Source organism: Prenolepis imparis, unplaced genomic scaffold (assembly GCF_030444845.1).
Source record: "Prenolepis imparis isolate NDT839.2.m4 unplaced genomic scaffold, iyPreImpa1.0 SCAF_6, whole genome shotgun sequence".
NCBI lineage: Eukaryota > Metazoa > Arthropoda > Insecta > Hymenoptera > Formicidae > Prenolepis > Prenolepis imparis.
In genome coordinates, this window is record NW_028141164.1 from 345538 (window position 1) to 359425 (window position 13888).

The following is a 13888-nucleotide window of genomic DNA, read 5'->3' on the forward strand; positions in this document are numbered from 1 at the left end:
TGTTTTTTACGCATATAAATTGCCAATAAATAGAAAGAACAAATTGTTCTTATTTTTAGATTAATATATTTAATTTGTCTTTTTATGAAGATAACATCAGTGTATTATAAAATAAGGCATATCGATTACAAGGTATGTACTCATGTTTGTTACAGTTTCAAAAGATTTATTTAAAATACTTGTTATTACTAATTAGTAGGATCGAAAAAAAACAGATATATAAATATAAGTACAATGACTTTATTATATTACCTATACGCTTTGGTACCGTCATGCACACAAATCTTTTATCGCATGCTGCCAAAATTATCATTTGATTACAAAGACTTAGATTCAGATTGTGAGTATAATTTAACATTAAAGTACATCATGGTATAACACGATTGCTAGAAAACTATAAAGAAAAATTATTACAATTTCATAAAAAATACAATTTCTCTTTATTCATCCTTTATTATTCAACAGTATATTATTAAAAATATAACTGTTGTTTTCTAAAAGTGTGTAATGTATTAAATAAAAAACACATATGTATACCTAAATTTAATCTGGTTAATTAATTTCTTTTTTTTGATTGTAACAAAGTATTATTATTGCCAATAATTATTTTCAACAAAAAACGTATGATGAATACTAGTACGATGATAATAATTGTTATACAAAGCAGAAGAAAGGCAAACACATCGACGAGAGATAATTGCCACCAGGTCAAATCCATTGCTGGCGATCGCAAAGCATCGCTGCCGTATTTAATAACATATTCGATCCAATAAATGGCAGTATTAAGTGCGTTCATCGGCCGATCAAGGAATCTTTGAGACAGGTTTCGAGCAGATTCTCTGAAACGAAGAAATTCAAAGAAAATTATTAGCTAAGAGTTAATTTATCATTGAAAACGAAAAATTGATAAAAGATTTGCAAATCCAAGGTAACAGTTGAATTTTTACTACACTTAAATCTAATTATCTGAATCATGAATTCTATATATCACACATCTACATATGCATAGATATATTCTCTCATTCGTGTGAATAATTTATGTTAGTTTTTGTTAAGTAAGAAACATTGTACGAGTACGTACTTGTACATTGGATTCCACAAGACTGCGTTTAAGGCCGCGTCCATGTCTTTTTCCGTCATTTTATTAAGGTCTAATTTTACGGCAATGTTTTTGGCAACGCACGCGTCAATATTCATAAATTGATCGGCAAAGAGTGGTATACCGATCATTGGGACGCCGTATGTAATCGCTTCCTGCGTACTCATGAGTCCACCATGAGTAATGAAGGCTCTTATCTTAGGATGCTCTATGACAGTATGTTGTGCTATTTACATTTTAGACAATTTTATAATTTCTACAAAATAATCTCGCTTACGCAATATTTTAATCTGCGGCATCCAAGGTGACGTATAAACATTTTCGGGTAAACCGGGTGGCAGTTTCTCCGGACTCGGTACTTTCATTAAAACACGCATGGGTGTTATTTTGCCTAAGGAAGAGTAAATTATATTCAGGAATTCGCGTGGAAACGTCTCAATCATTACCATCGAGCCGAAAGTGAAATAGACAAAACTGTTTTCGCCATCGTTTATCCACTTCTCCAAATCCTGCGAAAAAAAATTGTGGACGCGAAATATTAATTGATGTACAAAAATTTGTTTACGCTGTACATTTTTACATTATTATAGGTTGATTTTTGAGGTTCTATTTTCTGAAATGCACAAATATAAAACCTATGCAAAAAGAATTAGCATTTTTCTGTTTTTTTAACGCATTTTTTAATAAAACTAGAACAACATAAGCGCGCGCTACGCGCGCGCCATTCTTCGATTTTATATTAAAAAAAGAATAATATTATTAAAATAATAATATTTTTTTGACAGAATCAACTGATAACTGTCAAAAAATATTAATCGAGTTTAAAGTACCATAACATCATATTATTTAAAACAAATTATAATTTAAATTTTACAACATATTATTATTTAAAAATTTAATTAAAAAATTGACCCTTTAATCAGCTGATTTTTTTCAAAAAATATTACTAAAACATTAATTTGCTAATTAAATTTCAAAGTAATAATATGTTATAAAAATTAAAGTAATAATGTTGATAATACTTTATTTTTGATTAATATTTTTTGACAGAAATCAGCTGATAACTGTCAAAAATAATAACCAAGTTTAAAGTAGCTAATTTCTTTCAAAAAATATTAATAAATCTTTTCGTCAATATAATCGTAATTAGTCTCGATGTTGTGATTCTCTCTGTGGTTATCTCGATTATCAAAAGATTCTTGTAGAAAATTCTATTTTTTTGTTCACACTTTCTGTTCAAGATATAAATACTAAATTTTTATTGTATTGCATAATTAATTAATATATTTTTTTATGCGTTGATTGCAAATACATGCATTAAAATATGTGAATTAATTATGCAATTCATACAAATTTATTATTTAAATCTTTAACAGAGAACAAAAAAAATAGAATTTTCTACAAGAATCTTTCGATCAAAATATCTGCGCTTTCATTAGATTCACGCGTCTTGTTCACATCCACCACGCTGCATGTCTCGCGCCAAACTGACCGCAAGACTCTGAGCAGCGATGTCGCCAAGTACACCCCACACATCCGCCACGCTGCGCGTCTCGCGCGAGACTGATTCTCGATTCTCGAGACGTTGCGATTGCGAGACTAATCGTCAGTCTCGCGCGAGACGCGCAGCGTGGCGGACGTATAGGCTGCGTTTGGCGATACCGCTGCTCAGAGTCTTGCGGTCAGTCTCGCGCGAGACGTGCAGCGTAATGGATATGTATATACAGACGCGCGAATCTGATAGAAGCGCAGATATTTTGATCGAAAGATTCTTGCAGATAATTCTATTTTTTTTTGTTCTCTGTTAAAGATTTAAATAATAAATTTTTATGCATTATATAATTAATTCACATATTTTCATGCATGTATTGTAATCAACGCATAAAAAAATATATATTAATTAATTATGCAATTAATTATGCATAAAAATTCAATATTTAAGTCTAAAACAAAAAGTGCAAACAAAAAAAGTAGAATTTTCTATAAGAATCTTTTGATAATCGAGATAATCACAACGTCAAAATTAATTATGATTTTATTGACGAAAGGATTTATTAATATTTTTTTATAGAAATTACTTTACACTCGGTTAATATTTTTCATTGTTATCAGCTGTTTTTTGTCAAAAAATATTAATCGAGGATAAAGTATTATATATAACGTATTATTTACAACATATTATTATTTTAATATTTTTAACATATTATTATTTTAAAATTTAAGTAGCAAATTAACACTTTATTAATATTTTTGACATGCAGCTGATTAAAGCGTTAATTTGTTATAATTAAATTTTAAAATAATAATATTGTGTTATAAAAATTAAAATAATAGTATGTTTTAAATAAAATGTTATAGAGTACTTTAAACGATTAATACTTTTTGACAGTAATCAGCTGATTTCTGTATCATTCTCTTTACCATAAAATTGAGGAATCGCGCTTGTATCGTTCTAGACCCTTTCTAAAAAGGCATGTTAAATCGACTATCGCAAGTATTGTTGCCTCTTTTTCGCGATGTTGATTAGCTGCCTCGATTTGCGTTGTACGTTATATTCATAGCATCGAGAGGTTGTCATCGCGGAGTTAGTAGTTTGACAGTTAGTCCAAAATAAAATTAAATAAAATAATGATATGTTTTAAATAATATGTTACAATATTTAAAACTCTGTTAATATTTTTGACAGTTATCAGTTGATAATCTCGATGCTACGAATATAACGCACAACGCGAATTGAGACAGCTAATTAGCATTGCGGAAAAGAAGCAACAATACTTCGAGACATTCAAGAATCGACTTAACATGCCTTTTTTTATAAAGGGATGTTATTAAATATTATTAACGTGGCTATAAAGAATTAAGAAGTGTCTTTAGCATCGTGCGAATCGCTATCGTGTTACATTGAAAAAGTGAAAACGATTCATATATAGATCGAAAGGACCGGCTTACAGGTCTCAACGTTAAGTCCTCGTCTTGGATATGCAGTCCCCCCACGTCCACAGCGGCAGGTGTCTTTGGCTGGATCCCACTTAGAGAGATGTGGGAATTGATGAGGATCAACGCCACCTTGGACTCCAATTCCCGTACGCCCGGCATGTCAGATCCAAAGTTCTTCCTTATTATCTCATCTTGCACTCTCGTAAGATAATTGAAATACAACTTGTTATATAGCGTATGCAGCGTGTTGTACAAACGTTGCCAAAAATTCATGGGACCAATGAAGCTTAGACAGTTGTTCGGCACGAAAGCCAAACTTTCTGGTTGAGCAATCATTGGTGGCATCCATGGATATAACGTAGCTGTGGTTACTGCGATCAAAGGAATGTTCCATAAGTGCGCGAAGATTCCGAAACAGTGAGCACCAAAGACCTAACATGGGGGCACATATCTTTTATAATATATAATATAAAGAATATCAAGTTGTAAAAGTTAATGCAGTTTAGTGAATATTATTAGTGAGAGTAACTTGTGCAAAATATTTATCGAAGTAAAAATAATATTCAAATATAATTCTCGAAGTATTAATATTTATTAACTGAAACAAGATTGTCATTTGTTTTGATGTAGTGATTATTAATTGCTTCGATTTTAGACAGAAAAAGAGTCGTTCAATCTTATTTAAAATGCAATTCCGGGCTTTTTACGCGATTTTTAAAGAAATTGGATAAAGAAACGAGAGAAACATTTAAATTAATTTATATCTAATTTGTTTATTGTAATTCTTATTAGATAATTGCAGAGAGATTTACATATTGCTAGAACAAGTTGATGATTTACAATATTTGTGATAAATAAACTTTCTTCTGTCTTTAAACGTAAAAAGAATTTTATTCATTATATGCAAAATAAGGCAATATTATCAAAGACCATTGATAGTCGATAGTTTTACATATATTACATGATATTGTCATATCATCGATATCGTCTTTATCATATCAATCATTTGTCATGTGATATCTTACAGCATTTAAAAAAAGAAATTTAAAAAAATTAATTTCTTATATCACAAACATGATTGGCTATTAATTAAGAACTCGATTGCAAATTTAAAAAGAAAGAAAAATTTATACGCGAAAATATATTTATAACAATTCTCAGAGCTATATTTTTAAAAAATATTGCATATCCATATTCCATACAAAATCGTAAAAAAAAAGTATCGAAATTTACAAGTACAAACACACAAGATATATTTATATGTATTTTATATGCTTGTGTGTGTAATATATTTATATGTTTTTTACACATAATATCGGTTTTTAATGTAGATGTAGACTCTTTCTTGAGCAAGTGATTGGTTCATTACATATATTTAGCAAATAAAAAAATTAAAAATACATTTAGTTTTCTTCAGCATTATTAAGTTATAATTGTTAATTACAGATTCTAATTGCCAGCTCTTTTTGCTTTATTAATTTAAACATTTTATTTATAGAATTTTATTATCCGTTGTATTCTATTTTAGCTTATTTTACTCTGTTGTATGATTAATGAATTTTTACATTAATACTCTATTACTGATTCATGTATATTTGCTGACATTTTTCTAAATAGCACTTGTGTATGCGTTATTTTATATTTAAATTTTAAATATTAATATATATATATTTTTTGTTTATTTATATCCCATTATGACAAATCATAAAGTAAATAATTAAAAATCAACAAAAATATTATTATCAATATTTGATTATATAACATCTTATTGCAAAAGATTAAATCAAATTAAAGCTAATCATAAAAATATTTTTAATTTTTACAGTTGTTATAACTAATCTTATCTTCGTATCTTCGGTACTTTTAACTAATTTTTATTTGCGTTATTTTTTATAATAAGAAACAAACCACAATTACGATAAGCAATCGATCATAAAAATAGAACAAAGTATTAAAAAAATTTGTTTTGTTTGAATATAACATTATAAAAAAAAAATTAAGCAATAGTTTTATATTCTCGTTGACATTAATAAACAGATTTTTACCTATATATATGAATTCAAGGAAGGAATACGACACTATGTAATACTAGATTTTTACTCACTTCCACGAGTACCGCATCATAAGGTGGATCTTTCGATGGATTATGCGCCAGCTCTTGTATCGCCGGATTTTCCAAATGCATGCAAATATCATTGCCCGCTATTGTTGCAACAGTACGTATTGGATTTGTGACCAACAAAACTTGCATGACTTCGTACGACACATTGTTCATTAATGCTATAGACGGTGCGAGCTTCACAATATCGTTGTAATTTGGATAAGGTTTTTTCAACGGAAAGGAGCTTATCACGTCGACCTGATGACCCTTCCTGGCCAAGCCTTTCATCAATTGCTCGAACATAACGAAGTGGCTCTTACCATGATAAGGAAAGAGTCCGAGCAAACGATATCCATGGCATACCGATAGGCAGAACAACCAAAGAAAAATGACTTTCAGCATCTGCATTTTTTACTCACTTTTTATGTATTTGAATTCGGTGCACTTGAAGTAATTGATGATAAACTGTTCTTTTAGAAAACAATTCTATTGAAATTTGAAATTATTTGTATTCTATTTTACTATATTTTATTTAATTATTTATTTAAAAAATACTTTTATAGTTCTTTAAATTAATTTCAAGCACTCTTAAATTAATTTTAAACTCTCTTTTGATGGGTGAATTAATTAGTAGTTATTTAATTAGTAGAGTAATTATTATTATATACAGTATAATGTTGTAGAATAATATTATATAAATATATTTATGCTGTGTAATGCTACGTCTGCTAACTTGCTGAACACATGACATAAGACTGATAGTGCTAAATACAGATACGTGATCATTTAAAATTTAAATCTTATATTTATCTTATATATATAACATAGTGGGGAGAAATGCGTTTCATTTAAACGAAAGGCACTAGGCGTTACTAGGCAGTACGCAATATACGCTCCAGCGTAGGGCGCAAAATTTAGGGGGGCGCAAAATTTTAATAGGAGCCAATAGAGTTTTTTAATTATATAATTGATGTATCTCTAAATTCTTTGGAAGAACGATTCGATCAACTTAATTGTCACAGTCACGCTTTCAAATTTCTGTATGATAAATGCTTCTGATATTACTTTAAATCAATGTAAAACTTTAGAATCGAAACTTTATAACAAAAATACAAATTGTTCTGATATAAATGCTATTGAATTATTTAACGAGATAAATTTATATAAAACATTTTCAGATTTACAACAAAACATCTCGCAATTCCCAATTAATATTTTAAATAAATTTTAGCTCAAAATGGTTTACTGGAAATATTTCTCAATTTAACAATAGCTTTTCGGATATTATTAACTATGCCGATATCTGTGGCAACTGATGAGGCAAGTTTTTCAAAATTAATTAATCAAAAATTATTAAAGAAGAACAATGTCGCAGACGCGTTTATCCGATTTAGAATCCTATTAATCGAAAATGAATTGGTCAACAACCTCGATTACAAAGATGTCATAGAAATATTCGCAAAGGCTAAAGCCAGAAAACATGATATTTAAATTGCCTTTTTTCCTCATTTTTACAAAATATATTATTAAAAAATAAGATACAAAATATATTCTATTAATACCTTTAACAATATTAAAATAAATATAAAAATAATATTAAAATAAAAAAAATAAAAAATATAAATAAAAATTTAAAAACAAAAAATATAAAAAAAATAAAAAATATAAAAAAACAAAAAAAATGCAACTATCATCCTCTGCTACGTCCTACCACGTCGTGGTCACAGTATAAGTATACACAGTAGCGACAGTGAGCTGTCGGCACCTTTGATGTACAATAGTTGTCCCAAGTCACATGATCCATCGCCACATTGAAAATTGTACACCGCTTAAATTTGAATGCTCAGAGTAAAATGTAAAGTTAGTTTTTATATAAATAAATAAATAGAATGTTAATTTATACATTAAAAATAAATATTTTTAATATCATACACCTTTTCGGATGATCAAAAACGGATTATAATACAGATCCTTACAGGTTATTAATGTCATAATATCGTACATATGGGCGCAGCCATATCTTCAAATGTACGACCGACGCATGCGTACTGGAAATTGGTCGCGCAATAGAACAAAGAAGTGTCGCTACTGTGTATACTTATACTGTGTCGTGGTTCTGGGTAGCGCTAAAAGCAGGAATTTTTAAAATTATTTTTTATTTACTTTTGCAGCTTTGCACTAGGGCGCGCGAACAAATCCTAGCGTAGGGGCGCCTAAGACAGTTGTAACACCTCCGGGCACTACTGTACTTATCTATTTACTTGCTTTAGTATGAAATTCATAAATGTAAAATACAATATGATTATTTCAAATAATGTCATAATGTCATTTTGATTAATGCATCATCTCGGGCAATCTATAGAGAAAGTTTTAAACTATCGATTACTTTTGTAACGTGTTTCATCATCATAATGATAAGCGAAAGCTTTAATGATGTGCTCTCTGCAGCTTTACATAAACTTAATATTTTAAGATTTTAATTTGAAAGGCATAATAAAATTTGTAAGGTTGGGGGATAAAAGACTAGTTTCTTCCATTTCTTTTAAATAGTAGTGGATTAATTTATATAATGTGTAATTAACAAATAAAATTTTATACTATTAAAATTTTCTGTACAATATTTTTATAATTTCGAACCATTACTTTAATGTTACTATCCTATTAAAGTTCTTTGTAATTCAACGTTTCTGCATTGTTGTATTTATTATTATCATAATTAATATTTTAATAAATTGATAATTTCAAAGGTACAAATCTCTTTAATTCGTATTATGCAACACAATGTATTTATTTAGAGTTATATAATTATGTCTTTTTATACGTATTAATTGCCAATAAATAGAATGAGTAAAGTGTTTTTATTTTTGAATTAATATACATATTTAGTTTGTTTTTTTCAAGGTATATAATATCAGTATATTATAATTAGAATGAGACATTTAGATTACAAAATATATATTCACGTTTCCCACCGTTCCAAAAGATTTATTTAAAATACTCGCAGTAATTACTTTTATTTGTAATTAGTAAAATCAAAAAACAGATTGATAAATGAGACTGTAGAGAGAGAAAAAGTATTACAATTTCATAAAAAATACAATTTCTCTCTTTATTTGTCCTTACGTATTTAACAGTACATTAATTTAAAAAGAACTGCTGCTTTCTTAAATGTGTAATTAAATAAGTAGGAAATAAAATGTATCTATCTAAATTAAATGTGATTAATTAATTCCTTTTCTTTGATTGTAACAAAGTGTGATTATTGTCCTTAATAATTTTCATCAAAAAACGCACGATAAATACTAGTACGATAATAATAATTGTTATACAAAGTAGAAGAAAAGCAAACACGTCGACGAGAGATAATTGCCACCAGGTCAAATCCATTGCTGGCGATCGCAAAGCATCGCTGCCGTATTTAATAACATATTCGATCCAATAAATGGCAGTATCAAGTGCGTTCATCGGCCGATCGAGGAATCTTTGAGACAGGTTTCGAGCAGATTCTCTGAAACAATGAAATTCGAAGAAAAATATTACGTAAAAATAATTTATCATTGAAAACGAAAGTGAATTTGTACTTAAGCATAATTAGCTATAAATCAATATTAGCTATAAACGAATTGTATATATTACACATCTGCATATGCATAGATATGTTCTCTCATTTGTGTGAGAATAATAATTTATGTTAGTTTTTATTAAGTGAAAAACATTGTACGAGTACACACTTGTATAAAGGATCCCACAAGACTGCGTTTAAGGCCGCATCCATATCATTTTTCGTCATTTTCTTAAGGTCCAATTTTACGGCAACGTTTCTAGCAACGTACGCGTCAATATTCATAAATTGATCGGCAAAGAGTGGTATACCGATCATTGGGACGCCATATGTTACCGCTTCCTGCGTACTCATGAGTCCACCATGAGTAATGAAGGCTCTTATCTTAGGATGCTCTATGACAGTAAGTTGTGCTATTTACAATTTTAGACAATTTTATAATTTCTACATAATCTCGCTTACGCAATATTTTAATCTGCGGCATCCAAGGTGACGTGTAAACATTTTCGGGTAAACCGGGTGGCAGTTTTTCCGGACTCGGTACCTTCATTAAAACACGCACGGGTGCTATTTTGCCTAAGGAACTGTAAAATATATTCAGGAACTCGCGTGGAAACGTCTCAATCATTACCATCGAGCCGAAGGTGAAGTAAACGAAACCATCTTTGCTATCGTCTATCCACTTCTCCAAATCCTGCGAAAAAAATTGTTGATACAAAATTAATTGATATACATATACATATATACATTGTTCAAGCTCTATACTTTTATCTCGCATAAATAATAAAAAGAATAGAGCAGTATTAACACTTTACTTAAATTCGCGTCACTTGTGTTATCATCAGTAAGTTATAACAAATTTTATTAGTTTAAGTCATTAAATACTTTTTTTTATTAAAAGAACAGATTATATAATATTTTTTAGTGTTATTAGATGATATATGTACATAATTATCATGTTTATTACATTTATCGCCTGTCATTATTCATCAATGATTCTTTCAATTTAATGTTTCACAAGAGATCTAATAATAATATCTAACCATAAACGATAAAAAAAGATAAAAATAAATAAATTATTATAAAAAAAAGTATTCATTCTTGGTAAATAATGTAAAATAAAAAAATTAGTAAATCTACACAACTACTAAATACGTGTGTATCTCTACTAAATATTATAAATCTGTTGAAAAAGTTTTATAAACATATTGGCAACTTAATGTATCAGACTGCCACAGTGCAATGATATATCGATCTTTTGAAATATTATTTTTCAGATAATTTTAATTTTCATATTCATTCGAAACACTGATGATAGAAGCCAACAGATTGATCCTTGAAATTAAATTCTTGAAGATACACGTAGAAATATAGAAACTGCGCAAAAGAATTTGCCTATTGCTGACTGCTTTTTTAATGAAATGTTTCGAAGTATTATTAGAGCAGCTATTATAAACTAAGGAGTTTCTCGAATATCGTATAAATCACTATCGTGTGTCACATTAAAAAAGTGAAAACGATTCATATATAGATCTAAAGAACCGGCTTACAGGTCGCAACGTTAAGTCCTCGTCTTGGATATGCAGTCCCCCCACGTCCACAGCGGCAGGTGTCTTTGGCTGGATCCCATTTAGAGAGATGTGGGAATTGATGAGGATCAACGCCACCTTGGACCCCAATTCCCGTACGCCCGGCATGTCAGATCCAAAGCTCTTCCTTATTATCTCATCTTGCACTCTCGTGAGATAATTAAAGTACAATTTGTTATATAGCGTGTGGAGGGTGTTGTACAAACGTTGCCAAAAATTCATGCGACCGGTGAAGCTTAGACAGTTGTTCGACACGAAAGCCAAACTTTCTGGTTGAGCGATTAATGGTGGTAGCCACGGATACAGCGACGTTGTACTTACTCCGATCAAAGGAACATTCCACAAATGCGCAAAGATTCCGAAACAGTGAGCACCAAAGACCTAACATGGGGCACATATCTTAAAACATACAACATGAGGGATATCACAGTGTAAAAGTTAATGCAGTATAGCGAGTATTATTAATGATAAAAACTTGTGCAAAATATCATCGACGAAAGAAAGTATTGATAACATAAAAGAACAAACACGATAAATTAATATTTTATGTGTTTGATATAATTGCACGCAGGGTTGGGCAGATACTTCAAAACAAAATATTTAAATACAAGATACAAGATACTTTTTGATATATATTTAAATACTATTTATATACTTTGGTTTTGACATATATTTAAATACTAATTGTATTTAAATACATTTATAAATACTTTTAAATACAATTATTCTTTAAATTTTCTGATTATATATTAAAAGTAGAATTGTATAAAAATAGAATCAAAAGTAAAATCAGCACTTTGAAAGATAAGTTTATTTATTTTAACTTTAAACTTCATAAAATAATAATAATTAAAATAATATTAGACATATAATAGCATATATTATATAATTTATATATTATATATAATAGCATATATTATAGTAATTTAAGTATAGGTTTTTCAATACAGTATACATAGAGTATACTCTATTTATTTATCATCACTACAAACTATAACTTTGGTAATTCTTATTGCCTTTTAAAAATACCAATGTTTCAAACATTTTGTCAGATAGAAGGTCACGAGTAGGCGAATGTATAAATCCCGTAGAAGAAAACAGTCTCTCTACAGGAGCGTAGAAGAACATAGACTAGTATTAAATTTTATAAACGCCTTTTTCATACGTGGGATAATAATGTAATTACATAAATACATTTAAATACAAGATACATTTAGATTAAATAATTAATTACAAAATTCAAGATACTTGATTATTCGGTATTTAAATACTGTATTTAAATAAGATACATATCTAAATACGTATCTCAGATACTTTAAGATACATATCTGCCCAACCCTGATTGCACGCTATATTTTTGCGCATAATATTCAATCTTTAATGTAGATGTATGTTATCTTTTATGTAGATGCTTTTATGTATTAGATATATGCTATCTTTTTATTATTTATATTCTATTATGATCAATCATAAATTAAATTAAGAATAACAAAAAATCAACAGATACTTTCGTCATATTTGATTATAACATTTTATTGCAAAAGGATTAAAACTAATTTAAAAAATCATAAAAATAATTTTTAATTCTTACAATTGTTCCATCCTTTAATTGATTTCTATTTACGTTATTTTTTATATTGAAAAAAAAACTACAATTGAGGTGAAAAAGCGATCATAATAAATAGTACATAATAAAAAAAATTTGCTTAGTACATATGATTATTAAGAAAAGAATTAAAAAGTACATTTTAATATAACTTTTTCACGAGTAGCTTTAATGAAAGGATTCTTTACTTATTGTTAAGTGTAAATTAAAGAAATCAATTCAAGAATACGGCAATGTATTCGAGATTTTTACTCACGTACTTCTATGAGTACCGCGTCGTAAGGTGGATCTCTCGGTGGATTACGTGCCAGTTTTTGCATCGTCGGATTTTCTAAATTTACGCAAATCTCATTGCCTGCCAATGTTGCAACAGCGTGCACAGGACTCGCGCCCACCAAAAGTTGCATGAATTCATATGACATATTATTAACAAACACTAGAGGCGGTGTAATGTTCACAATATCGTTGTAATTCGGATAAGATTTTTTTAATGGAAAAGGGCTAATTACGTCGACCTGGTGACCTTTTCTGGCCAAGCCCTTCATCAGTTGCTCGAACATAACAAAATGACTCTTACCATGATAAGGAAAGAATCCGAGCAAACGATATCCATGGCATACCGATAGGCAGAACAACCAAAGAAAAATGACTTTCAGCATCTGCATTTTTTACTCACTTTTTATGTATTTGAATTCGGTGCACTTGAAGTAATTGATGATAAACTGTTCTTTTAGAAAACAATTCTATTGAAATTTGAAATTATTTGTATTCTATTTTACTATATTTTATTTAATTATTTATTTAAAAAATACTTTTATAGTTCTTTAAATTAATTTCAAACACTCTTAAATTAATTTTAAACTCTCTTTTGATGAGTGAATTAATTAGTAGTTATTTAATTAGTAGAGTAAATATTATTATATACAGTATAATGTTGTAGAATAATATTATATAAATATATTTATGCTGTGTAATGCTACGTCTGCTAACTTGC

General features: G+C 28.9%; 2 protein-coding genes across 4 annotated transcripts; both read right to left on the bottom strand.

The window, feature by feature from the left end:
- Positions 1 to 122: 122 nt before the first annotated feature.
- On the bottom strand, positions 123 to 6880 carry LOC145937252 (UDP-glycosyltransferase UGT5-like). 2 transcript variants are annotated; one of them, XM_083040186.1, is made up of 5 exons: positions 6141 to 6880; positions 4049 to 4468; positions 1377 to 1608; positions 1082 to 1325; positions 123 to 839 (listed from the first exon to the last, which is right to left on the bottom strand). In XM_083040186.1, the coding sequence occupies exons 1-5, from the start codon at positions 6543 to 6545 to the stop codon at positions 557 to 559; spliced, it is 1584 nt and encodes a 527-aa protein (XP_082896312.1). In that variant the 5' UTR covers positions 6546 to 6880; the 3' UTR covers positions 123 to 556. The 2 variants fall into 2 exon arrangements, with proteins under 2 accessions (XP_082896312.1, XP_082896313.1); XM_083040187.1 differs by having other exon boundaries at positions 128 to 839; positions 1082 to 1307.
- Positions 6881 to 9104: 2224 nt separating this feature from the next.
- Positions 9105 to 13888, bottom strand: LOC145937324 (UDP-glycosyltransferase UGT5-like). Of its 2 annotated transcripts, none has more exons than XM_083040309.1 (5): positions 13155 to 13888; positions 11250 to 11669; positions 10162 to 10393; positions 9869 to 10094; positions 9105 to 9645 (listed from the first exon to the last, which is right to left on the bottom strand). In XM_083040309.1, the coding sequence occupies exons 1-5, from the start codon at positions 13557 to 13559 to the stop codon at positions 9363 to 9365; spliced, it is 1566 nt and encodes a 521-aa protein (XP_082896435.1). In that variant the 5' UTR covers positions 13560 to 13888; the 3' UTR covers positions 9105 to 9362. The 2 variants fall into 2 exon arrangements, with proteins under 2 accessions (XP_082896435.1, XP_082896434.1); XM_083040308.1 differs by having other exon boundaries at positions 9869 to 10112.